We start from the raw sequence: 27,114 nt of genomic DNA, 5'->3' as shown, positions 1-27,114 counted from the left end.
GCTAGATTGGAAATGCATTTGTTTCATACAAAATACGGTGCAAACAATGAAATCAAAGAAACTTGGTTTAACAAACTTTTTTTTTTACTCATTACCAATAACAGTGTAACAATATACATCATCTGTAAATATAGTTAAGCCTAGAAGGCTCTACCCATTTATCACCCCCATGCATTACATCTTTCTCATGATAAGCAGGGAGCTGCCATAATAGAGTCTCAGTTATCCATGCTGAACACAGAAAAGAATTTTATCTGTGATACAGTGTCTAGAAAAGCACACAGCAATTCACTGGAACATGCTGTACACATTTAACACGCCCATTTGCATCATTTCCACGATTGCTTTCTCGATCCTGCCAGCTCCATGTTGCTCTTAGCTGTCAGTTCTAATGAATGCCCTCAGGCTTTGCTCTCCCTCAAAGTAAGGAGGAAATGTTTGCAAAACAAAACCTTTATGTGTAATGGCTACTATTATTGGGGATATTTGGGGAGGGGTGGGCTGGGCTGGCAAAATTAAAGGTGTGAGAACTGCAGTTTAAACACGCACTATGGTGCCCTGAAATTACAGTTCTCACAAACCAGCCGGGGTTGTGGTTATGAAAAGCCACTTCTGCTTCTCCTGCAGTTAACAAGATGCAATTGTATAGTCTCATTTTCGAAAATGCCGAAAGTGAAGCCATTTGCTAACCTTGAAAGGAGAAAAAGGCTCAAGTCCTACTCCTTGCTGGATACAACAGAGCAAGTAGACAAGGGGTTATTTGCATGCGCTATGCAGGAAACCCAAAACATCTCATTCATGAGTCTCCATGAATTATTAGAAACGTACAAATGCATGGACGCAATCACATAGCATCAACCATGCTCCTTGCTGATTTGAGGGAGAGCAAACCACACTATCACCTGGGATCCACTAAAATCACGTCAGTCATGAAATTTTGGTATGAAGACACCAGCCGTTATAGTCTTAGGCAGGCAACCAACATGGACTTTGGGGAGGGGAGGATGAAGCAGAAATTGTTGGCTGTAAGCCTAACAACTTAGGTACACCCAAATCCCACTGAAATCGATGGGCCGTACACATGTGCGTAGGTCCACGGATATTCTTGCATTAAAAAATTCAACTTGGGTAGACCGTAACGCTACCGTTTTCAAAGTTTTCTTACATCACTTTGAGTACACATAGGCATTTGGTATGCTGAGGTTCACAAATATGCAATTCCCTTCCATGTTAAAAGCAATTTCACTGAGACTATAAACCCGCACAGAAAATATTATCGCTGTCGTTATTTTCATCAGTTTCCCCTAGAAGTGCAATATGGATAGAAGTCGCTTATTAAAAGGTAACGCAGAGGCATATTTTCCTTCCTCTGGTTTTCCTGCGTGAGTAAAATCGGCTTGCCTTAATGTAATCTGCAATGGTAGTGACCATTCGCTAGGTTCCAAAGCCAAAAGCACACAAAGATCTTTTTCAACATTCTTCTGTGTAGTGCATTGTGCTAGTGCATTTCTAATATCTTAGTAGCCAACCAAAGTTTGGTGCTTTGAAACGGACCCGGCACAAAGCATTGTGCCGCCCGAGCAAAGCAGATGATGTAGCTCCGCCACCTCTTCATATGCCGGGCTCCTCTGCCTCCATCTCCTACTTAGAATTTCATATGGGGACTCATAATTCCCTTTGGGGTCACCTTGCCCGTGTCTTCCTCCGAGGAACAGAAGGCCCTGGCGTGGAGTGAGCCCTGGCGATCACCTGTAAACGCTACTGCTTTTGCAGCAGCGATTCTGCCTGAAATTTTACCATAATAATTCTGACAACTTTAAGCAGGTGTTCTCTGGGGTTTACCCCCTTCCTCGCATCAAAGCAGAGCCAATCCAAATAGCCCCACTGTTACTTTACCATATTAGCAAAGTGGCAGAGCTCTCCTGGAGCCCTAGGCATCCGCCACAGGGCCAGAGATGGCAGCTGGCTTGCCAATGGTAGTAGTGGCAGCCGTGGTCAGCCTGCCAGACAGCTCTGCAGGTGGGTGGAAGCAGTGATGGATGGGCTGCAGAGCACTGTTCCGCTGCCTCTCCCAATCTAGGACCCGAGGCAAAGGGTCCACCTTGACTAATGGGTGGGCCAGCCCTGCTTTTAGGTCGCACAGCAAATAAATCTATTATTTCATCTATTGTCAGGTAGCTCCTTTGTCCTATCACAGGACAATGTAACAAATGCACACGAGAAATTTGTCACAGTGCGCATCAAGCTTAGAAGTGCGTATTCACTTCGGCTCTAATCTGTAGTAGAAATGTGTATTAGTTAATCTAGTGTCGCTTTTCCCAGGAGAATCCAGAGCAATGTAAGCAGGCAACAAAACCCCAAACGTTACTCTCCTGGTGCCTCCCCTCCCAGACTACAATTCTCAGGATTCTCTAGGGACAAAAGTCAAACTAGGTAAAGTGTCTCGCCTTTGTCATAACAAATTTAAGAAGAAAAAGTAATATTAGCCGTCAGGGCACAGTCACAAGCACAATGCTCTTTAATGCAGAAGACATATTAGTTACTAATAGGGTGGAGGCCTAATCCTGTGATCAGCAGGACACACAGAGTTATTTACGATTACTGGAAGATGTTCTTTTCCCCATCTCAACTAGGAACATTGTCAACAGTTTATTTGGTTTCGATAACTTTATAAATAATGTAGCTTATCATGTCTAGCAAACTGTACAGCAACATGACACTGACGTTAAGTACAAAGCTTAGGTTATAAGACTAAAAAAAGCTGGAGAGCAAGTATCCATTGACAAACGTTTCTTTCCAGTCCAGAGTTACGTTTATTGAATACTCGCAGCTACACAAAGAGCTCTCAGTCAGGAAATCAGAAGTGATTTCTAAATCAGAAATGGTTTTGAACTCTGTTATATATTCATGTAGTTTATATATATATATATATAAGCACATTCATTTGGAGTTCTATTTAAAAGCTGGAAGGGGGGAAAAAATGCTCAACAAAAAAAAATATCACAGCTTTGGGTTGGGATAAACCAGTAAGAACAGAAATACAGGTATGTCTATAACCACTATTCAATTTATCAAACCTTTTTCCAAAGTTCTCTTTTAATTATTTACACTCTTAAGGAAATAAAAACTTTCCCCACACATTCATCTGACAGGGTGATAAAAGCAGGGCAAATATTAGGCCTATACGATGCTTGTGGTTTGTGTCTGCTTTTAAAAAGAGAAGTCACCATACAATTGAGTACAAAACCCTGCACTGAATGACAACTGCTGGTGTCGTATCTTGATCAGATATGGAGACCAAGGTTAAGAGTAGAAGCCCTATAACAGATGTTACTTCTGCAGCTTTTTTCCCCAATCTGTATGTCTGCACTAAATGTGGCAAAAATTTCTGGAGCATGAGGCTTATACAAAACACGGGAGTCCTCCTCGGCCTGTACAGCATAAAATGGAGCATTTGTCTGCTTTCAGTCTTCCAAAACACACAGATAAAACTAGACAGCGAATTGTGTCCTCAGAAGAATATCTGTTTGGCATCTCCAGGACTCTGTTCCATGGGACAATAGGGACATTTTAATCTGAAAACAAAGAAAACGTTAGTTTGTTGCAGAACGTAAGAGCAGAGAAGGGTCCTGATGGATCAGGCTAAAGGCCCACCAACTTCAATATCCTGCCGTCACAATGGACAACCGGTTGCCCGCAGGAAATTCACAAAAAGAACCTAAATGCAACATTCAGTAACTTCACCTGGTGTTCGGAGGCTGACAATGGATACAGAACATGATCATCATGAATTTGTCTACTCTCTTTAAGTCATCCAAGCAGGTGGTCATCGCTACTTCTTGTGGGAGTCAATTTCCATGCATAGTCTTACACAGTTCTATAATGTCCCGCTTTATTCTGAACTTTAAAAACCTCCAAATGTTGTAACCTTTCCTCGTTGGGGTGTTGCTCCACCCCTTTGATAACTTTGGTTGCCCTTTTATGAACCTCCTAGCTCTAGAACAGGCATCCCCAAACTGCGGCCCTCCAGATGTTTTGGCCTACAACTCCCATGATCCCTAGCTAACAGGACCAGTGTTCGGGGAATATGGGAATTGTAGTCCAAAACATCTGGAGGGCCGAAGTTTGGGGATGCCTGCTCTAGAATATCCTTTTTGAGGTTGAGGCATCCAGAAATGTACATAGCATTCCAAGCGCGGTTGCATGTCAGGTTTGAATATCCCTGTTATGGTATTTGCCCCTAGCATGGAATTTGCTTTGCTCACAGCTGCCGCACAGATGTGGGTCGACATCTTCCCCAAGCTATCCAATATCTAAGGTCTCCATCATGGTCTACAAAAACCACAGAGCCTAGGGCTTGCCGATCAGAAGGTCAGCAGTTCGAATCCCCACGATGGGGTGAGCTCCCATTGCTCGGTCCCAGCTCCTGCCAACCTAGCAGTTCGAAAGCACGTCAAAGTGCAAGTAGATAAATAGGTACGCTACAGCAGGAAGGTAAACGGCGTTTCCGTGTGCTGCTCTGGTTCGCCAGAAGCAGCTTTGTCATGCTGACCACATGACCTGGAAGCTATACGCCGGCTCCCTCAGCCAATAATGCGAGATGAGCGCCACAACCCCAGAGTCGGTCACGACTGGACCTAATGGTCAGGGGTCCCTTTACCTTTAACCTTATAAAGATGCCAGAGGTAAAACTTGCTTCCAACCATCTTGCAATTATGAATATGAAAGTTCAGTAGCAAATTTAATTTTTGTCATATTCCATGTTCCCCTCTACATAGTTCCATCCTGATTTCAGACATCATATGCTGGTATATTGGAATGTATAGCTGGTTATATATTGTGAAGCTGAAAACCAGATATTGCCCATTCCATACTTCATCTCCCATGCTACATATTCAGTCTCAAATAAGTAAGAACTGTACTTACTTGCTGCCATTAAACATTTTATTTAGAGCATCTCTCGATATAATATGACCGCAAACCAACTTCATAGGTGGGTTATTGTCTGTTGTTTGCTGACGAAGGATGGGGCAGGCAAATATTGAATGATACCAACACTTTTTACCAAGGTCCACTTCGATCTGTACGAAAGCAAAACACTGTCACCACCTAGTTTATGTTTATTTAATAAAATTTATACACCGCTTGACTGCAAAAAGAAAGAAAAAACCTCAAAAGTGGATAAAAACAAGAAAAATCAAGAATACAACACTTTAAAATATACAAAAAGTTAAACTACTAAAACAGATTAAAATTCACACCAGCATTTCACTGGGAAATATCCATAGCTGTTCTATGTTGCCCTGCCACAATTAAAATCCCAATAAAGTATTGGAGGGAAGTCTTACAGTAGTATGAAAAGAGTTCTTCATCATAGTCAGTGATGCCCAAACTTGGCCCTCCAGCTGTTTTGGGACTACAACTCCCATCATCCCTTGCTAACAGGACCAGTGGTCAGGATACGTCATGGATCGGGGCAGGGTGGGTGGGGGGATCACAGGAAAGAACCACAGCAAAGCGTGGCCGGGGCAGCTAGTTCCTTATAAGTAAATTAACACCACCACACTGCATAATGAAGAAATGCTTAGCTTGCTTTCGTCGGTGAACAAAATAATTGGATGACACTCTGGATACACAAAGCTACTCACCGGTAGTTCATCTTTCTGATTCCAAACCCCAGTACACTGTCTCTGTTCAATCACAGCTTTTATGTTAATTAGAGCTGGCAATGCGACACAACCTGCTGAAAAGCTGGGGACAGAACAATATTTTAATGTCAAACATTGCCTTAAAAAGGAATACTTCCACTTTTCTATTTCAACAGGAAAGGGGGGGGGAATAGGCTCATGTTTTGAAGAATAAAATGTCAAATCCTGGCACATATGCCTTATTTACACACATGAACTATACTTTTTTTAAAAAAAATAAATGTCCAGTAACACTTTAGAGACCAACTACCCTGTGGTAAGTTTGTTCTGGGTATAAGCTTTCATGTGCATGCACACTTCTTCAGATACACATGCACAGACATTTCATGCATGCACACGAAGGTTATACCCAGAACAAACTTAGTTGGTCTCTAAGGTGCTACTGGACAATTTTTTAAATTTATTTTGACTGCGTCAGACCAACACGGCTACCTACCTGAATCTAGACACATGAACTATGTATGTACAATAGTTCATGTATGTAGAAACATGAGCAACTTTTTAGTGCCAATAAGCTCATATGCAGATGCCAAGGATGGGGTCAGAAAATGTCACGGAATTCACTTCTGTGACAATCGTTTCCAGCTTTCTTTGCATAAGCTGACCATTTGGGCATCACAAAAACTCGCTTTTCTAGACAAAGAGTACTGGTGAAGGCAGATCTGTATAGATTGCCGGCAGCCCTCTCAAGCCATAAAATGGCCTTTCAAATAGTCCAGAAGTATACGAAAGACAGAGAATAGCATTGGTTAGAAATCACTGGAAAAGCACATGTTGCAATTTGTTTTCATTTAGTCCAGCAATTAACTCAGAGCATAATGGGGAGCATTGGACCCCCAATACTATTTCTGTTAATTTGACACGGTTAACATTAAGGGGCTTGCTGCCGCTTTCTTCCTGAACTGACAAAGTGAACTTCTAAAAGCGTTGATTTTTTTCCCCATGCTAAACGCAACAACTCCCCCTGGTGGTGCTGGTTCTTATTTGGGGGTATGCTGTACTGAGCTCTCTATACCAGGCATCCCCAAACTTCGGCCCTCCAGATGTTTTGGACTACAATTCCCATATTCCCCGACCACTGGTCCTGTTAGCTAGGGATCATGGGAGTTGTAGGCCAAAACATCTGGAGGGCCGCAGTTTGGGGATGCCTGGTCTATACGGTACTTGTTTAGTAAAATAGAAATTTTGTTCAGAAAAAAAGTGAAGACTCTACAAATAACCTTTCAGTATTGCTTCATTTGGTTTATTTGTGTATTTTATAGCCTTCCCATTTAGTCAAGCTATCAGAGCAGCTTAACTATATTCAGGAACAGAAGAAGAGGAGGAGGAGTTTGGATTTGATATCTCGCTTTATCACTACCCTAAGGAGTCTCAAAGCAGCTAACATTCTCCTTTCCCCTCCTCCCCCACAACAAACACTCTGTGAGGTGAGTGAGGCTGGGAGACTTCAGAGAAGTGTGACTAGCCAGGCCAGCAGCTGCATGTGGAGGAGCGGAGACCCGGTTCCCCAGATTACGATCTCCCGCTCTTAACCACTATACCACACTGGCTCTCTGAGCCCAAGAGAGCTTTATAGCAGGCATCCCCAAACTGCGGCCCTCCTGGCCTACAACTCCCATGATCCCTAGCTAACAGGACCACTGGTTGGGGAAGATTGGAATTGTAGTCCAAAACATCTGGAGGGCCGAAGTTTGGGGGTGCCTGCTTTAATCCCAGGCATGTCTACTCTGAAGCAGAGTTAAACTGGGCTTACTCCCACAACTCTTTGTATTAACAATTATGTCAATTATGTCATGTTCTAAACTCTCAAAGTGGCTTTACCTGTAGTATTTACCTATAGGTTTTTAACCTTCACCTTGGAGGTTTTTAAGCAAAGGTTGGATGGCCATCTGTTGTGGATGCTTTAGCTGGTATTCCTGCATTGCAGGAGGTTGGACTCGCGTCCCTTTCAACTCCACAATCCTAAGATTCTATAATTTCAGCAAACCTTACAACAACCCCGTAAGGTAGACCAGCCATTACCATTCCCTTCCCAACACTGGAGCTATTGGGCCACGGTGTGTGTGGGGGGGGGGGCGGATATTGGCTTCCTCAAGACTACCTATAGATTTACAGCCATTGATTTGTAAAAGAGGATTTGCATGCTTATCCTAATACAAGGAGAAGGAAAGTAGCATCGAAGGAAGTACTGTACTTTTCTGTGTATAAGGCAAGGTGTTTTTCTTTAAAAATTATGCTAAAAAGTGGGGGTCGTCTTAAGACATGGATAGTGCATAGGGTGGACGTTTGATTGGTTGCTCCTGTGGCTGTGAGCAGCTATTGCACGTGTTATTGGTTGCTGCATCAATGGCAGGTGTTGATTGGCTGGCGCTGCGGCAATTTGGTGGGTGATTGGCAGCTTCTGCCGGTGAGGGGACAGACAAGAGGCGGATTTTGCGATGCATGCGGGTGAGCAATTTTCGGCAATCCCCCCTAAAAATAGCTCAGCAACTCTGGGTAATCCCCCCCCCATAAAAAAGTTCAACAACTCTGTGCCATCTCCCCCCTTTTCTTTGAGTCCCCCAAAATAAGAGGCATATGATACATGGGGGCGTCTTATACACGGAAAAAGTATGGTATGTGGAAGAAATCTCTGTATTCAACGCTGCAGTCTGTCTGAAAGAAACCATTTCCAGGTGCCACATTATGATTAAGCATATTTCCAGTCCTATCTCCATGGAAGGACTTTAGGGAAATCTGTATTCCTAAGATGCCAACGACCAGGTGAGGTTTAGATAGCCAAATCCTTAAAATGTATCTAGCATGAAAGCAGCCATACCTAACACTGAGAGGTGATTCAACCGAGAGTCCCAGCAGAGCGCAGGCATCCCTTGTAAAGATGTCGCAGATGTCCGCCCACTGATTTGCATCCAACAAATGGACATACGGAGAATTTTCAATTCCTTGCCTCAGGTACACTAGGCTTCCCATCAAAACCTGAATATCTGTGGAAAGTCAGAAGAGCTGTAGTTTAGGTATTCCATTATTTATATATAAGCCAAGGAAAAATAAACGTACGCTTAGCACATATATGCACAACCTGAAGATACATACAGAGAGGGAGAGAATATATGAATGAGAATATAATAACTGGCAAATCAGAAAGGAAGTCAGGTTATTTACAACTGTAAATAACCAACTGTAGTTTATCATGGCATTTGAACCAAGCCATTGATTTGAAAGGGTTCTGGTTCTGTGCCTTTTAGAGGGGTCAGCAAACTTTTTCAGCAGGGGGGGCGGTCCACTGTCCCTCAGACCTTGTGGGGGGCCGGACTACAGTCACACTTCGGTTTAAGTACGCTTCAGTTTGAGTACTTTCAGTTTAAGTACTCCGCAGACCCGTCTGGAACGAATGAATCCACTTTCCATTATTTTCAATGGGAAAGTTCGCTTCAGGTTAAGTACGGAATTCAAGAATCAATTACACTCATACCTCAGGTTAAGTACGCTTCAGGTTGAGTACTCCGTGGACCCGTCTGGAACGGATTAATCCACTTTCTATTACTTTCAATGGGAAAGTTCGCTTCAGGTTAAGTACACTTCGGTTTAAGTACTCTGCGGACCCGTCTGGAACGGATTAATCCACTTTCCATTACTTTCAATGGGAAAGTTCGCTTCAGGTTAAGTACACTTCAGGTTAAGTACAGACTTCTGGAACCAATAGTGTACTTAAACCAAGGTACCACTGTATATTTGGGGGGGATGAACGAATTCCTATGCCCCACAAATGCATTTTAAATAAAAGGACACATTCTACTCATGTAAAAACACGCAGATTCCCGGACTGTCCGCAGGCCAGATTTAGAAGGCGATTGGGCCGGATCCGGCCCCCGGGCTTTAGTTTACCTACCCATGCTTTATAGTGTGTGCTTGTAAAATGGATTGGACAAACCTGCATTCAAAAATCTGTGAACTCTCTGGGCAGCCGTTTAGGTTGCGCCCTGGTGTGGACAGGAGGAAGAGCTCAGAAGCTTTTGCTTCCATTTTTGATTAACCACCACTTATTGTTTCATCGTGAACCCAATACACTGAGGATAATGCCAGCAGGAGGTTTGTTTGAAGCAAGGCAACTTCAAACTATGGGTTATGAAGTTGGCTTGCTATTTTGGAGGTGGCAGCATTTTGCATTAGGCTACAACATGGGTAGGCAAATATTTTAAAGCCTGAACACCTTGGTGGCAGTGATCAAGTTCATACCAAAAAAGATCACAAGAATATGAGTTCCCGGGTTGGGATCTAAACAACCACTTAACATCCGTGCGTCAAAGTGTTGTCTGTACTTGTGTTTCTTGAACAGCACCTTTCTGTCGTGTTGCATGGGAAAATGATTCCCAAACAGAAGAGAGTTCCAAAATTAAACTTGTGGTATTGCAAACGGGGAGCAAGGGGACATTCCCAGTGGTTCTTGGCTTGCTTAAAGCACCTTTTTGGACCCTCGAAAATATTTCAGTGGGAGGATTTTATAAACAATACAGACTGTCAAGGAAGGGCTTTTTGTATCTCATTTTTGCCTTTTTGAAGGGATGGACAAGTGTGCCTATAGCTAGTAGAGAAAAACCCTGAAAAGGATAATCAAATATATATGAAGATAGGAAGTGCACATCATAAATTCAGTACAATCACAATTCTTAAGCTACAAATACGAACTCAGGACTCTGGGGTGGATTTAATGCGGCTTACCTTTCTGATGGTTTAGAGCAAATGGCTGAAAGTTTTTAGCGTATTGCAATGCTTCTCTCTGGTTTGTAGTTCCACCCATTAATAAACTAATAAAATATAATCTGTGTAGCTTAAATTCTAAAGAGCTGTTCTGTGCCATAAGCATTTCTCTGTTTGATACAGCCCACCTAAGATATAATGGAACAAAAAGGGGAAAAGGAAAAAAATGCAGATTTACCTTAATAGGAACACTGGTTTATCAATTCAACCTTTTCCCTCAGGGTGTTTCAATGTCCGTTCACAACATTTTCCCTGTAGGAACTTTTAACATACTACTATGTTTCCCCGAAAATAAGACACTGTCTTATATTTATTTTTCCTCAAGAAGACACACTATGGCTTATTTACAAGGGATGTCTTGTTTTTATTACGCATCCAGCCTCGCCTCTTCCTTGGTGTCCTCCAGAACTGCGCCTATCACTATGTCTTAATTTCGTGGTATGGCTTATATCGCGCAAATGCTTAGAAATCCTGCTACGGCTTATATTATGGGTATGTCTTATTTTCGGGGAAACAGGGTACCAATGGGGTCAGGGGTCGGGTTCAACCTGGAGACAGAATACCATGACTGTTCTTTTAATACCTTTTCAGTTTGGTTGGCTTGAGCACTACTTTTTCGTCTCTGGTCACAGAAATCATTCATTGTCTTGCACTGAAATTTGCAGTTACAGTCAAAAATTGGCAGATCATTTCCGAGTTGTGGCTAAACAGGTCCTGGGAGGAAGTAACCCTGAGGGCAGCTGTCTGTCATCAGTTGCAGTTGGGACCAGAATTGTAAAGAACCGCCTCTGGCTTGTAAACAGCCACTCACCTACATTCCCGTACCAGGTATGAATTATCTCTAGGCAACCAGGCAGGGAGGTTTCCATAAACTGGAAGAATATGAGGTTCCCACCTCTCGGCTACTGATGTGCCAAAGTGACTTGCACGTGGGGAAAGGAGTTAGAAAAACATTTTATGGACTAGTAACTTGTGTAGATTTATTTGCGGTAAAGGTAAAGGTAAAGGGGCCCCTGACCATCAGGTCCAGTCGTGTCTGACTCTGGGGTTGCGGGAGCCAGCGTTTGTCCGCAGACAGCTTCCGGGTCATGTGGCCAGCATGACAAAGCTGCTTCTGGTGAACCAGAGCAGTGCACGGAAACGGCGTTTACCTTCCCGCCGGAGCGGTCCCTATTTATCTACTTGCACTTTGATGTGCTTTCGAACTGCTAGGTGGGCAGGAGCTGAGACCGAGCAACGGGAGCTCACCCCGTTGCAGGGATTCGAACCGCCGACCTTCTGATCAGCAAGACTCTGTGGTTTAACCCACAGCGCCACCTGGGTCCCTTTATTTGCAATAGTTACAAATAAATATTTCCCCACTTGTATTTTGTTAACCAATGAAAAATTACGCTGGCTAATAACCTGCAATTAGCCGTTCTAAACGTTCCATTCAGCTTATTGAGCAAACTGTTTGTCATACATCCTGAAGACTGTTTTCAATGCTCTGTTTCTTTGGAGCAGTGGTTAAAAGCCAGGGACTGCAGAGATTGGATTGCAGTGACGTAGTACAGTATTACATTTGGGATTTGAAGGCAAGTTATACAAATTTCAAGGGAACTTATTTCCATATATGTGTGTGGGAGCATGGGCTGTGGACCACAACCAACTCTGAAATATGAAGTCGCAGGTGAAGAATTATTATTATTCTTATTAATTGAATTTATATACCACCCTATATATGCTGATCAATAACGGAAAAGACAGATACAGTTAACACTTGCACGCAAATAAATATTTCTACTTCACTCTTTTGTTTAATGCTCAAGAAATAGGAGATTTCCTGGTATACATTTTCATTATTGCTGATGTTTACATTTCTATTAAACATATACAAATGAACACAATAATTTTCCTTGTCTGTATTAACAGCCCTGAATGTGGGCAGGTTACCACTGTCCTTCAATAATGTATACCATATATACTCAAGTACAGTATAAGCCGACCCGAATATAAGCCGAAGCACCTAAACTAGGAAAACTTATTGACTCGAATATAAGCCGAGGGTGGGAAACGCAGCAGATACTGGTAAATTTCAAAAATAAAAATAAATACCATCCCATGCCTTTCCCAGCTGTCGGCGGCAGGGTGGTGGGAGAAGCGACGAGGAGGGATCCCTTCCTCGCCGCTTCTCCCTCCCCGCCGCCTCGCACAGAGCAGGCATAGGACGGGGGTTTGGAGAGTCACAGCGCAGGGCTTCTCCGAACCCCTGGTCCTGTGCCTTTCTCTGCCGCCTCCCACCTCACTCGAATATAAGCCAAGGGCGGCTTTTTCAGCACATTTTTGGTGTTGAAAAAGGAGTCTTACACTCGAGTATAAATAAATAAATAAATAAATATTCAGACATTTCATTCTCCTGGAAACTTTGGAGAAATGAAAACTCTAAGAATCTGGCAACTACCTAGATCATATAGTGCCCTCCAGATTTTCTTGGACTCCAATTTCCATCAGCCCCAGCCAGCATGGTCTATGGTCAGGGATTATGGGAGTTGTTGCCTAGCAACATCCACGATTTTGGCTACCACTGACCTAGATAATTAAAAAGAAAAACCACTCTGGCCAAAGAGAAACAGTTATCACACACAAATGAAAAAGCAGAAGGATTGAGAAATCCATGTCTCCTATTTCCAAACTTTGTATGTGTGTGTGAGATGGAGAGACAGACAGATAGATAGATGGGTCTCTTATAGCAGGGCATCTTAATTTTACATGAGCATGGCAGTTCAAAACAATATAACAAAGCTGACTTAAAGTTATGAAGGGCAACTCACCAGCTGATTAATCAGAGGTAATACCTAAAATCACTCTGCACTCTGTAGTTTGATACAAATAGGTGTTCAAATCAAGCTGCATTTTGCTTAAAAGGCAAATGCACAGAGTTAATTGGCGACATTCAGTGTTAGTCATTCTCAGAACAGGCCTACTGAAACCACAGCACTTAGGTTCATAGATTTCAATGGGATGAATTGGCAGCATTATCACCCATTAAATCTGTGCATTTGCAATCGATCCCTCTTTCCAGGGAACTCTGTGAACCACCCCGAGACCTCCGCGTATAGGGCAGTATATGAATTCAATAAATATAATAACAATAATAATAATAATAACAACAACAACAACTCTGAATTGTAGCCGAGAGAGGAAAAGAGTCTCCTAACAACTCTCAACTTCCATTAACAAACTGCAGCTCCCAAGATGCTATTAAAAAAAATACGAGGACACAAGTCTAAAGCAGGATCTGTCACTTTAAATTAGTGTTAGCTCTCAGATGATGGGCTCAGCTTAGGCACCTAACAAGCTGATCACACCATTTGGGAACTCTGTTAGTTCCTCACCATTGTGGGCACAATGTCTGCCTCAACCTGAGAGTTACCAGTTCCTGTGGAACATGGACCCACCCTGATATTGGACAATTCCTGCTGCAGGCAAGCCCCATTTGAGTTTTAGTGAACATCTTTCCACTTGAAAATCCCCAGCGTTAGTGAATATGTTAAAATGAGAGACTTCAGATGGCGTTTTATCTGAATATTTCCAAAGCAGGTGAGTAACTCACTCTAATGCAGGTCTCAAAACTCTAACTTTAAGTGCTTCCAATATTCGGTTGAGCTCCACAAATGGCTGCTTTTGACTTTGGTCTATCGAAAGTCCAGACTCCTGAAAAACAAGATCATATCACACATTCTTTTAGTCATTTTTATAGATGGGCAAAATAGTGTTTTCGTGTCTGCAGACCATTAGAACGTGGAATGAAGACTCCACAGTCGCCCGGAAATTAAACTAAAACAACAGGTGAAAAAATTATTTTGCTTCCCAGGAATGAGGAATTCTAGCTGCAATTACCTGGCAAAGTTCCTCAGCTACATCTAGCATTCCTTGCCGGAAAAAGTGTTCTACCATCACCTCATTCAGAATCCGCTGGCTATCAGCCTGCCAGCATCCATCTATTCCCACGCTACTGATGTCAGAGTCAAAATTCTGTGAAGGAAAAAGTGGCAATCAGTTCCAGGGGAAAAAACAAGCTCTTACATTTTTATTTTTGCATTTGGCAAAATACATAAATCTCCGCTCAGAAGTGCTTTTGCCCATTTCTGAACTGCCTTGCTTCGCTTCTTCTTGTCTTTTAAGATATTCCTTTCACATGATTCATTACATCCTTTATAGAAAAAGAAGGCACCATTTTGTTTCTTTCTGGCAACCATTAATACATTCTATATTTACAAATTTTAAGAAATTAAAGATAGGAAAGGGTGTAGTTTATTTCCAGAAAGTAATGCAATACATATTCAATCAGAATACAATGGTACCTTGACTTACGAAGACGATCCGTTCCGCGGCCGTCTTCGTAAGTTGAGGTTTTCGGATGTCGAAGCGCGCGGTCAGTGCAGGCGCCGACCGCGCGCGGGGCAAAAAGGCTTCCAGGGTTGTCGACTTCAGAAGTCGAAACCTTCGGAAGTCGAAGCATTCGGATGTCGAGGTATGACTGTATGAAGTTATTGTGCATAAGGTTGGAACTCACATCAGCTTGTAGAAGGTTGCTTTGCACATTTTTTAGGCTGTCCTTCAGCTAAGGTATCAGAGTGGTGTACAGTAAGCCCCCCAAAACACAAGTCTAATCTATGAAATCACATATAAGCCACCAGAGCAGAGCAATGACATGAACATCCAGCAAATCATATAAAAGCGGACTTGTATTTAAGCTTTAGCATGGTAGGAGATTGACTATCGGCTGGTAGGGATTCCAATCAGATGACTTGCTGATCAGATGACTGATGGGATGAGGTCAGAGAGGACATTTTGCGCGTGCGCACACACATGCACACACGCACACACACACCATCAGGGCTCTGAACTGGGATTGCAAAACACCTGGCAAGTCGTGTCCTCCTCTCCATGACTGTGGCTAGGATCTGCTCCATGTGGCAAGGAGGTATGGGGACTGCTTGCTCTACTTCTTATTTTTTTAACACATTTGGCATATTTGAGGAATTGAGGGGATTCTATCACTGTTGCCAGCCAAAAGGTGATTTGTGTCAACGTTTCCCCATGGCAGGGCTTGAACCAGCCTCCCATAGAGTGTCTTCCCCTCACTGTGCTACCATACGGGTCCTGGTGCTGGAGCCTATGTAATAACCATTGTGATTCCTGCTCTTCCTTGTACATGAGGCTGTCTGCCTGGCAAAAAAGCCTTTTTTTCTTCACATAGGCATCAACAGGAGTGATACTCCTTGGGAGCTCATGCGCTACTCTAGCCATGAGCTCTGGAATGAACTGGACGCTGCGACAAGAATGGCTTGTCCTTCCCCTGCTGTATGGCTCCACCTGTTTGTCTGCAAAAAGAGCGGTTCTTCGCAGGCTTGCCTATGTTTGTTGCAGACTCTGTCTGGAGGGAGCTCTGGGTGACAGTTGCTGGGCTCATGTGCACTCAAGAGAGTGCTGTGTCTCCTGACTGCTAAACTGTGTTTCGTAGATGTGCTTGGATATGATTGTATTTGGGGTGCATTCTTGGCTGGTTCCTTCCTTTTCAAAAAAAGATTTATTTTGTATTTTTAATAATGTTGCAAACTATCCAGAGGACTCACTTAATGAGAATAATAATGATGATGATGATATACAGATAACATGGGATGCCACTGGCATGCATGCAATGGCAGAATCACTGGCTGGTGGGATTATCACGAAGGCTGGGGCAGTGTCAGAGTTGCTACATTATTTCTTGCAGAAAGTGCTTTTGCTTTGCTGCCTGCCTTGCTGCCTAAAGTACATAGGATCTTGATTACGTTACGCTAGCATAACCAATATAGCAGCTGCTGGCACAGAAGGACCATAAGACCACTCTGTAGGACCCAGGAACTAGGATAATAGACAGGTGCAGCTTGACAGGTGAGTTACATGTAAGGCCAAGAAATGTTTTAGTTACACAATGTGTAATAATAATAATAATAATAATAATAATAATAATAATAATAATAATTTATTATTATTTATAACCCGCCCATCTGGCTGGGTTTCCCCAGCCACTCTGGGCGGCTTCCAACAGAAAAATGAAATAAAATAATCTATTAAACATTAAAAGCCTCCCTAAACAGGGCTGCCTTCAAATGTCTTCTAAAAATCTGGTAGGTGTTTTTCTCTTTAAAATCTGATGGGAGGGCGTTCCACAGGGCCTGAATAATGGACTACAAAGGAAAGCCCCAATTTAGAGACAATAATTTCTTTTAAAACTGGGCTTTTTTGTCCCAAGGCTTAAATTGCCTCTCTGAACACGTTGGGAATGGTCTGCTCTTATGAAGGCAGAAGGGGGGCTTGGAGGGGGCTATGCCTTGCCAAAACAGGTTTATGGGGTGAAATTTCTTCGCCCATGATAACAAAGACTCCCATCTCTTCTGGTTTGATCCTGTGAACTGTCCTGTTTAGCACTGGCTAAAGGTAAGGTGGCATTAACATTCATGCGGTGCGTGCCATAACCAGCTGGGGCTTTGTACAAATGGGGGGGAAGCAAGCAAGGTGTGGCGGTGAACATCATCTCAAGAGATATGCAATGCAAGATTATCCCAGGGGTTGTTCCCGCCTGATCATGTGAAAATCAGGGAAAATTGGAGGAGGATGATAGCTCACTGTCCCAAATTCAATCCCTTGGCCTGAAACCTTGGAAAGGCACTGCCAGTCAGTGTAGGCAATACTGACCTAGATGGGCCAAACCACTGACTCAGGCAGCTTCTTCTGTTGCAAAATTTCCTTGCATTGACAACTCATAATTAAAGGCAGTAACCCATCCACTGCCTCTTAAGAGCTTATCGGTTTAGGAAACTCCCTAAAATCCACTGTGCTAAAGATTAAAAACAGGAAGGGTTTTATCACTTTTAAAACAATGCTATCCAGCTTTTCCAACTTGCACAGTAAAAATAAAGTAAGGCGGTAAAATGACAGGGAACAAAGATAAGATAAAAACTAGGAGACGACTGAATTTTCAGATTGAAAGCTTAGCCAGCTGGCTGGATTGCCACCAGAAGGCTAGAAATGAGGGAGTGAGATGGACCTCTCTGGGAAAGAAGTTCTAAAGCTCTGCTGCAGCTACAGATCAAACCCTGTCCTGCATCATGAAGAAATGCAATTCAGAGGCTGGCAGAGTAAGATAGAGAGGCTCTCCAGAAGATCTTAGTAAGCAGACATGCTCATATGGGAGAAGGTGCTGATCCCAACCCAGTTTAGGGCTTTAAAGGACATAACCAGCATTTTAAATTGGGCCCTTTATAATAAACCAAAGGACAATGTTCCATTATGCATGACACCAATTCTATTGGGCATGATACATTATTCTGTAAAGAGCTTCAAAATTGTGAAATTCCTCTTACATTTTCTGCTTATTAGAATCTGCACATGAGTTGCCAAATGCAGCTTTTGCACATATTCGTCCGTGTTTGATGGGTTCCAAGATAGTAAAGCGAATAATCTTCCAGCACTGGCAATCCACAAAGCTCAATAGTACCCTCTCCCCTGTTCTTCCTCAACTTCTCCTTTACAGGTAACATGACCTATTAAGACATTCACATCTTCTGTCACCAGAAATTTATCTAGGACCATATTAATTCTAACTTGGAACTCCTTCCAAAAACGGTGCTAGGCATATTTCCTGTGGGTGATTTGCTGGAGGGGTATGGAGCCCCAAGCAGATCTAACACATCTCCTTTGGCAAAGGCCCAGTAGCAGCACCTTTTGGAAGGAGGTCCAAGTTAGAATATGGTTCTAGATAAATGTAAAACACTCTGGTGTCAATGTTGTTGTTGTTGTTTAGTCGTTGTGTCCGACTCTTTGTGACCCCATGGACCAGAGCACGCCAGGCACTCCTGTCTTGCACTGCCTCCCGCAGTTTGGTCAAACTCATGTTCGTAGCTTTGAGAACACTGTCCAACCATCTCACCCTCTGTTGTCCCCTTCTCCTAGTGCCCTCAATCTTTCCCAGCATCAGGGTCTTTTCCAGGGAGTCTTCTCTTCTCATGAGGTGGCCAAAGTATTGGAGCCTCAGCTTCACGATCTGTCCTTCCAGTGAGCACTCAGGGCTGATTTCCTTCAGAATGGATAGGTTTGATCTTCTTGCAGTCCATGGGACTCTCAAGAGTCTCCTCCAGCACCATAATTCAAAAGCATCAATTCTTCGGCGATCAGCCTTCTTTATGGTCCAGCTCTCACTTCCATACATCACTACTGGGAAAACCATAGCTTTAACTATATGGACTTTTGTTGGCAAGGTGATGTCTCTGCTTTTTAAGATGCTGTCTAGGTTTGTCATTGCTTTTCTCCCATGAACCAGGCGTCTTTTAATTTCGTGACTGCTGTCACGAAATGTGATCCTTCATGGATCACTGCCTTGTTGTGGCGATGGGGCTTAAATAACTCAGAGAAGTTATGTTTTGACCAAACGTGATCCACCTGGAGGAGGAACAGGCAAGGCACTCCAGTATCCCTGCCAAGAAAACTTCATGGGCAAAGACAACAGGTGTCAATGTACCCAGCACTAAATATTTTGCTGCATTAGTCTTAATCTAATTATCTAAAGTGGCAATCTATTTTGCAGAAGGCCGGTTTTCAATGTGAAGGCTACATTTTACCTCTGGGTTCCTTATTTCACTTGGTTTCTGACAGGGTCCAAACTGGGGGATGTGGTTTTGCATACAGAAATAGATAAACATCCACTGAGCTTTCTTGAAAACAACCTACAGCAGGGACGGGGAAACTGTGGCCTTTCAGATGCTGTTAAATAACAACTTACATCATCCCTGACCCTGGGCTATGTAGCTGAGGCTGATGAGAGTTGGGAGTCTCACAACATCTGGAAGGCCAGAGATCCTTCATCTCTGTAAGAGATGCAAAACTTTCGCGAGTTGCAAAAGTCTGAGGAGTCTGCAGTGCTGCTCACATTAAATTTTAAACATACGAAGTTTTTAAAAACAACAACCAAGCATTGAGATATTATTATTATTATTATTATTATTATTATTATTATTTATGCCCCACCCATCTGGCCAGGTTCCCCCAGCCACTCTGGACGGCTTCCAACAAAATATTAAAATACAGAAATCCATCAAACATTAAAAGCTTCCCTAAACAGGGCTGCCTTGAGATGCTTTCTAAAGGTCTGGTAATTGTTGTTCTCTTTGACCTCTGGTGGGAGGGCATTCCACAGGGTGGGCGCCACTACCGAGAAGGCCCTCTGCCTGGTTCCCTGTAACCTCACTTCTCGCAATGAGGGAACCACCAGAAGGCCCTCGGTGCTGGATCTCAGTGTCCGGGCTGAATGATGGGGGTGAAGATGCTCCTTCAGGTATACATGACCGAGGCCATTTAGGGCTTTAAAGGTCAACACCAACACTTTGATACAACCAAACAAATGCTCTAAATACCTTGTCAATAGCTTTCCCAACACGGGAAACACTACTGTGAATGTCTTTATGATCCGAGGCCAATTTCTGAACGGTGTCCTTTATTCGCTTGCAGCACTGGGTCATAACAAGTGATATCGTCCCCGATAGATCTCCATCTTGATCTAGACAGAAGAGAAGAAAACAAAGAATTAACTGCATTATGAGCAAGAAACACTAATTCCCAAGAAATGAAATTTCTGCAAAGGGCCCAAGCACCCTCATTTAATTTCGCTTCTGAAAAGTCATAAGCAGTTTCAAAATGGATTACAGGAGACACTGGTGGGGTTAAAAATCTGTGTCCCTTCAGATGTTGCTGGACTATAGCTCGAATCATCCCTGATCATTAGCCACACTGGCTAGTGCTGAAGGGAGCTGAGAGTCCAACAGCACCTGAGAGGCCATACATCCTTTACCTCTGGTGTCAGAAAATGTGATTCCTGTGGGATTGGTCAGCATAATTTATAGCATGCACAGCCAGTTATATTCGAGGGGGCGGAATACGTACAATCATAATTCGAAGCCAGCTTCATCGCAGCCTTGTACTCGGTGTATTATTTCAGATTATCGCTAAATGGTTGCTTACCTGGAAAAGCAGTTCTCGCAAAGCGGCCATTGTCAAGTGTACACTGTGACAAGGCACAGCAGCTACGTACAATGTTATGAGATTCTATCCAGCATCTGAATCTTTATGGAGGCAAAAGCCCTGCTTCTGCAGACCTCTCTTACATTCCCACCATTCGTTTCAACCCTCTCAAGAATTGAAAAGACCAAAGAGAGATGCAAACTGAGCTGAGTCACTCTGGACTGACTTTGTAGACAGTTAAGAAACCTCTGTTTCATCTCCGAGAGGTCCTGCCCAGTTTTCACTAGCTGAGAAATATCCATCAGGGTTGCTTGTTCCCAAATACCCATTACATCCGATGACGAGAAAAAAGAGAGCCTTGTGAAGGTGGGTGCAGAAAACCAGATGCAGACCCCTAGATCAGTTGTGATTCTTCATGGAAACAAAGCAGAGGTATTTTTTTGTGATGACAGACTATCTGCAATTCAGGATAGCTTAGCGGTACGTTCAAGCTCCTGAGGTCTAACGAAGAACAAGGCACCAGTCTTTTCTCCTGGCAAGGAAGTATTCCACACAGCATTCAGTTACCTGTAATTCTGACAGATTTACCCAGATATAGCATAAAAATTCAATGGCAATTCTGCCTTTAATTAGGAAAATTACATTTAGCAGAACCACACTGGGGGGAAAGCTAAAACAAGAGTGAATACAGTGGAACCTCGGTTTTCTAACATAATCTGTTCCAGAAATCCATTTGAAAACCAAAAATCAAAGGGCTGTCGGCAAAGTGAATGGTGAAAATGGAAAAACACACCACTGAAGCTGCGACTTCCAAGGCGTGTTTGAAAACAGAAGCATTCACTTCTGGGTTTTCGGCATTCGGCTTCCAAATCATTCGGCAGCTAAGACGTTCGAAAACCGAGGTTCCATTGTATTTGGAATCTTAAGCTAATATGACATTTAAAGTTCTTAAAATGCCTAACTCAGAGGGAGAGGGGAGCCGCGCAATGTTTCGTGGCTGCATCCTCTGAAAATCAGAGATATGGTTCTATGAAAGCCAATTTATCCCATATGTATTGTCTTTTGAGGCAACTGCTGCTATCTATCTATCATCTATCACAAGTGTGGCACTATGCTACCAACTTCCATTTGCCTGCACAGCAAGGCACACACTCTCCCCAACTAAGGTCCAGGAAGTGCTTCTCCAGAGAAACACGCAGGCTCAGTTCAGAAGAACAGCTGCCACTTGCATTGATGCACAGCAAGGAAGAATTGGAGACTTCACCCCTTTATTAATCCCTGGGTCTCTTCTCTCTGGCGAGGCCAGTAGAAGCACTGCAGGCTCAAGTATCTGCAGAAGCTGTGTCAGACTGAGCAGTCCCTTGTATCCCAGGAGAAGGCAGACTTTGTTTACCTCTGCTCTAAAATAAAGAACAGCATTCACTTCTTGAACTCTACCCTTCGTTTTAAAACCTCAAGGCACAATAGTTTCTGAAACTTGCAAAAAACAAAAAATAAATGTAAGTATGGAAAACTATGGAGCTAAGCTAGACAGAGTACTACAGAAGCTAGAAGAATCTCAAGTGCTAGCATCCAGTCTGCTATTTGAAGAGAGGGAGGGAGAAATTGGTCCACCAGATCTTATTTACAGTATCTCCATGTTTATCTGTAGTGTCCAGTTCCTCAAGCACCGCTTCAGAAGAGCCATTCCCATTAACTTTTTTCTCTGCTGCATAAACACAGAACTATGTTTCACTGTCCAATCAGGATGCAGCAGTATCTGCCTTTAAATTTACTGGGATACTGGATAAATAATTCCCTCTATCTTCTCATTTAACTACAAAAATCTACAAGCCTCATGGAGATTTATCCTTTGTTCAGATGTCTAAATGCCCCGTGACTCACTAGTCTCTTTGTCTCAAATGACCACAGCTCCCAGCTTTCAACAATGAAAACAGCACGGGTTACGTCAACAGCCACAACATGGAACGGGCCATTCATAAAACTGGTGCCACCATGCAATTCCTGCCCCCCTGTGAGAATGTCACCAGCACTCCCTCAAGTAACCATATGGGGGCTTTCAGATGTGCGCACTATGCAAGTTGTACCATCTAACACAGGGATCAGCAAACTTTTTCAGCAGGGGCCTGGTCCACTGTCCCTCAGACCTTGTGGAGGGCCGGACTATATTTTGGAAAATATATATGAACGAATTCCTATGCCCCACAAATAACCCAGGGATGCATTTTAAATAAAAGGACACATTCTACTCATGTAAAAACACACTGATTCCTGGGCCGTCCGCGGGCCGGATTTAGAAGGCAATTGGGCCGGATCCAGCCCCCGGGCCTTAGTTTGCCTACCCATGCTCCAACATTTGCGACAGTTGCATTATGATCCATTTCCAAGCTGCGAGGTCTCTATTGTCAGCCTTCAATAATAACTTCTAGACGTTCCCTTTTAAATAAGCATCCAGCTTAATCCCAATCTAAACACATTTACTTGGGAGGAAGTGCCAATAAAAACAGCATTTCCAAACAAAATGCTTACTCCTAAATGGCCTCACTGAAATCTGGCACAGAATTACACATATGGTCTCATCATTTCAACAGACTCTGTGCGCACACACACACACCAGTTGCACATTAGACCGCAGTTATCGGAAAGTCAGCAAACTTGTTATTGTAAACTTTGTTTACATTTGCTCTCTGGGATGTTCATTTAGGAGCCACCAATGACTAATGCCATTATTATTCAGTGTGAAAGAGTAAAGTTAACCTGCCAATGTGGAAATAGATTAAGGCTTCCTTTTTTTTTTACTCATTACAAGAGGCCAAGGTGGGCAGGATAAATTAATCACTGCCCAGTCCTGAGATGTCAAAACAAAACATCGTCTCCTGCATCTCAAAACTAAAGCCCTTTATCTTTCAAAACTCTGTAAGCAAATTAAGTTAGCTTAATCTGTAGCTCTTTTTGCTCAGTCAATAACAAAGCCAAGCGCTTGCGTCTGGGAAGAGGGAAAACTCCTCCTCCATATAATACAAGAAAGCCATGCTGATAGTTAGTTAGTTACTTAATTATAGTTGTTAGAAAACCATTTCCCAAAATACAGCAGTAGTAGTTTTGTCCACATCATCTCTTTCAATTCCCCAAGTTGGTGAGGCTCGTTTGACAACAATGAGAAATCAAGTTTTCAGTGTCATTGGCCCAAGTCTTGTGGAACACAATGAGAATAGGGATACAGTGGGTGCCTTCTGTGCCAACTTTTAAATGCCTATGGAAAACTATTCCCTACAATGGTCTACTGGTGCTTGATATTAATTTCCTTTTGTTTTTAACTCATTTTTAACTTGTCATGCTATTGTTTGGTTTAGTTTTTCATACCGTTCTGAACTGTGGTATATTTTTATGAACTAGGTAAAGGTAAAGGGGCCCCTGACCATCAGGTCCAGTTGTGTCCGACTCTGGGGTTGCGACGCTCATCTCGCTCTATAGGCCGAGGGAGCCGGCGTTTGTCCGCAGACAGCTTCCGGGTCATGTGGCCAGCATGACAAAGCTGCTTCTGGCGAACCAGAGCAGCGCACGGAAACACCGTTTACCTTCCCGCCGGAGTGGTCCCTATTTATCTACAGTACTTGCACTTTGGTGTGATTTCGAACTGCTAGGTGTGCAGGAGCTGGGACCGAACAACGGGAGCTCACCCCGTTGCAGGGATTCAAACCGCTGACCTTCTGATCAGCAAGCCCTAGACTCTGTGATTTAACCCACAGCGCCACCTGGGTCCCATTTTTATGAACTAGTTGTATATAAATACTTCTTATAAATAAATAAATATGAGCAACTGGAGCCAAAGGAGGAAAGTCAGTCTCGCCACTGCCTTTTTCAAATTAATCTAAATCTTTATGCAGAACAGGTGCTTGTAGCTGAGAGGGCTTCCAGCAGACAGACTGAAGGTGAAAGACTCCACAAGAGATGCATATGAGAACAATTACCAACTGCAAACAAGCAACTGGAAGTTGAGGGGCAGGGACACCACCCCATACTCACTTCTCAAAGTGGCCCTTCAGATAAAGTAGCTGGTGCCAAGAGTGCAGAATTTGTCAGACGATGCTCATCAGACCCATGAATCACATCCTGGCAAATTAATACTACAGGGTTTGTCATGTCTGTTTCCGAACCTCTCTCTCTCTCTTGCAACCTTTGGGGAGGGGGTACAGAGAAGGAAGAAAGAGAACCTTCCTCTCTAGTTACTAAAGGTGACAAACTGTCTTCTTCTTCTTCTTTGGCGATCACTTGTATCCGAGTAAGACTGTCTTCCATAAACACGGTTTTAACAATGGGTCTGTAAGTGACTGTGGAGGCCAATTCTGGATCCACACATCCTTCCACAGTGGGTACACTGCCACACAACCAACCAACCAAGCCAGCCCAGCAGGAAGACAAGAGGTATGGGAAGAGAACATAAAAACACCTTCTGTAACAGACCCCAGCGCTTTGACACAGGGAAACTAAGGCCACATTGAGCATACCATTCTCAGGGGACAAAAAAAAATACGTGCCTACAATTAGTTATTAGTTATTGCTGTTGCTGGTATTCGTCTCTCTCAAGAGACAATGGAGTGTGCTTCCAGTGGTGAAGATAAACTGCTTTGCCCCCCTCTTGGCCTTGCTGATGTGGTCCAAAGAAAAGGAGAGCAATACATTTGGCACCAGCTTGGCTGCAGGAGTTGATGGAAGGAGGCATACAAGGCACCATCCAACTGTCTTAGGGATTCCACTCCAGATTTGTGTAGTGCTTACTCCTTAGCCTTTTCTTCTCCCAAAGAAGAAGGCAGTGAAGGTTTAGAGTAAGAGTTTTCCTTCTCCTAGAAGGGCTACTTTCATAGGTTGACAAGCCATCTGTCCCTCGCATGCAGAAACCACTTTCTTGAATGTTGGACCCACTATTGGTCCCATCCGCTCAATCTGCATGAGCCTGTCTTCGCATGTTGGGGAAGTCCCTAACTCACCAAGGGTTCAAGACCCACGAGCTACCCTCACCTGGTTTAGTCGACCAGTTGAAGCTGTTCCCGGAGTGTGATCGTTGTCAAATGCTGACATTTTCTAGGAACCACAGGTGAGAACTGAGTGCAGGGTAGCAACCAAAAGTGAACAAACTATCCCAGAGGGAGCACAATGTCTGCCCCACCAGACGTACTACCCCTCCCCAACACCCCACATACCCATCTAGGAAACAAGCCAGATCATAGGGAACTGAATGGTGTCTCAAAACGAGAGGCAGACTATGCAAGAGTTAACCAGATGAGGATACAAGTGATATTGTGAGGCGGTGGGAAGGGAAACTGAGACAGGCACAGAGTTACCGTAGTTTTCTTAACAACAGCCTGGCAGTTGGAAGTTTTCCTTCATGTAGAGTCATAGGGTATTCCCCCCCCCCAATAATTTGGCACATATTTCCTCTCCGCAAAAAAACCCAAATATACCCAGAAATCCCGAAGCTGGAAGCTTTCCTTCATGTAATAGTAGTAGTAATAATAATAATAATTTATACCCCGCCCATCTGGCTGGGCTCCCCCAGCCACTCTGGGCGGCTTCCAACACAACATTAAAATACAGAAATCCATCAAACATTAAAAGCTTCCCTGAACAGGGCTGCCTTAAGATACCTTCTAAAGGTCTGGTAATTGTTGTTCTCTTTGACCTCTGGTGGGAGGGCGTTCCACAGGGTGGGTGCCACTACCGAGAAGGGTATTCCCCCCCTATTTGACACATATCCCCCCCAAAAAAGAAATACACCCAGAAATCCGGCAGTTGGAAGCTTTCCTAAGCTCCTGAAGGTAACGGGGCCCTTTAAATGTCCAGCTGTCCTTTGTCAACAACGAATTGTCGCTGTTTTGTGTGTGTTGAACATATGCTATATGGTAATTTATGGACCCAATAGGTCCATACACAACACAAAACACTGTTGCTGTATGTAGGTTGTATTTGTTTTTTATCTTATATTTAGGAAATGTACATCCATGTGTTTTTTCCATTTAATTTTTTTTGGGGGGGCCCAAGAGAGTGGGGCCCTAAACTATAGCTTGTTTAGCTTATACGTAAATCCGGCACTGTAATGTAAGATTTTCCTCAAATAACAACAACAACTACAACAACAAAGCGCCCAAAGCGGTGTCGGGAAACTCTGTGCGGCAGGCACTTTCCTCAAAGGGAGTCGAAATTCAGTTTCAGTGGGAAAGCTTCACCTGCCGGATTCCTGCCTGCCCGTCTGCTGCTTAGAGAAAAGGCAAACGCCTCGTTCTTACGGACATACTCTCGCTCTGGAGGATCTCCCGGCGCAGCCCCGCCACGTACTGGATCAGCTCCTCCAGGCTCCGCTCGCACAGCTGCCCGTAGCCCGAGAACTTCTGCAGCACCTTCTCCAGCTCGCGCTCCACCGTCACGCACTGGTCCATCGCCTCTTCCGCCAGACGCCCGGCCGGCCGGCCGGCCGGCCACCCCAGGCCCCTGCTGCCCGGCCTTCGCCCTCAGCTGCCCTCCCGCCCCACCGACCGGGCCGAGGAGAACCTGCGCCGTGTGAGGGAGGGAGGCGGACTGGCTGGCTTGTTGTTTTTACAGGCAGCGCGCG

General features: G+C 43.7%; 1 protein-coding gene across 3 annotated transcripts; it reads right to left on the bottom strand.

The window, feature by feature from the left end:
* Positions 1 to 66: 66 nt before the first annotated feature.
* RMND5A (required for meiotic nuclear division 5 homolog A) lies at positions 67 to 26,980 on the bottom strand. Of its 3 annotated transcripts, none has more exons than XM_035135573.3 (9): positions 26,841 to 26,980; positions 19,904 to 20,046; positions 14,346 to 14,480; positions 14,059 to 14,159; positions 10,428 to 10,594; positions 8,527 to 8,692; positions 5,649 to 5,751; positions 4,927 to 5,081; positions 67 to 3,575 (listed from the first exon to the last, which is right to left on the bottom strand). In XM_035135573.3, exons 2-9 carry the CDS (start codon positions 20,006 to 20,008, stop codon positions 3,512 to 3,514), a joined length of 996 nt encoding a protein of 331 aa, XP_034991464.1. In that variant the 5' UTR covers positions 20,009 to 20,046; positions 26,841 to 26,980; the 3' UTR covers positions 67 to 3,511. The 3 variants fall into 3 exon arrangements, with proteins under 3 accessions (XP_034991464.1, XP_034991463.1, XP_034991465.1); XM_035135572.3 differs by having other exon boundaries at positions 26,800 to 26,941; XM_035135574.3 differs by having other exon boundaries at positions 26,792 to 26,924.
* Positions 26,981 to 27,114: the final 134 nt, after the last annotated feature.

The sequence above is a fragment of the Zootoca vivipara genome, chromosome 12, assembly GCF_965207765.1.
Source record: "Zootoca vivipara chromosome 12, rZooViv2.hap1.1, whole genome shotgun sequence".
In the NCBI taxonomy this organism is placed as follows: domain Eukaryota; kingdom Metazoa; phylum Chordata; class Lepidosauria; order Squamata; family Lacertidae; genus Zootoca; species Zootoca vivipara.
This window is presented reverse-complemented; position numbering and strand designations above follow the sequence as displayed.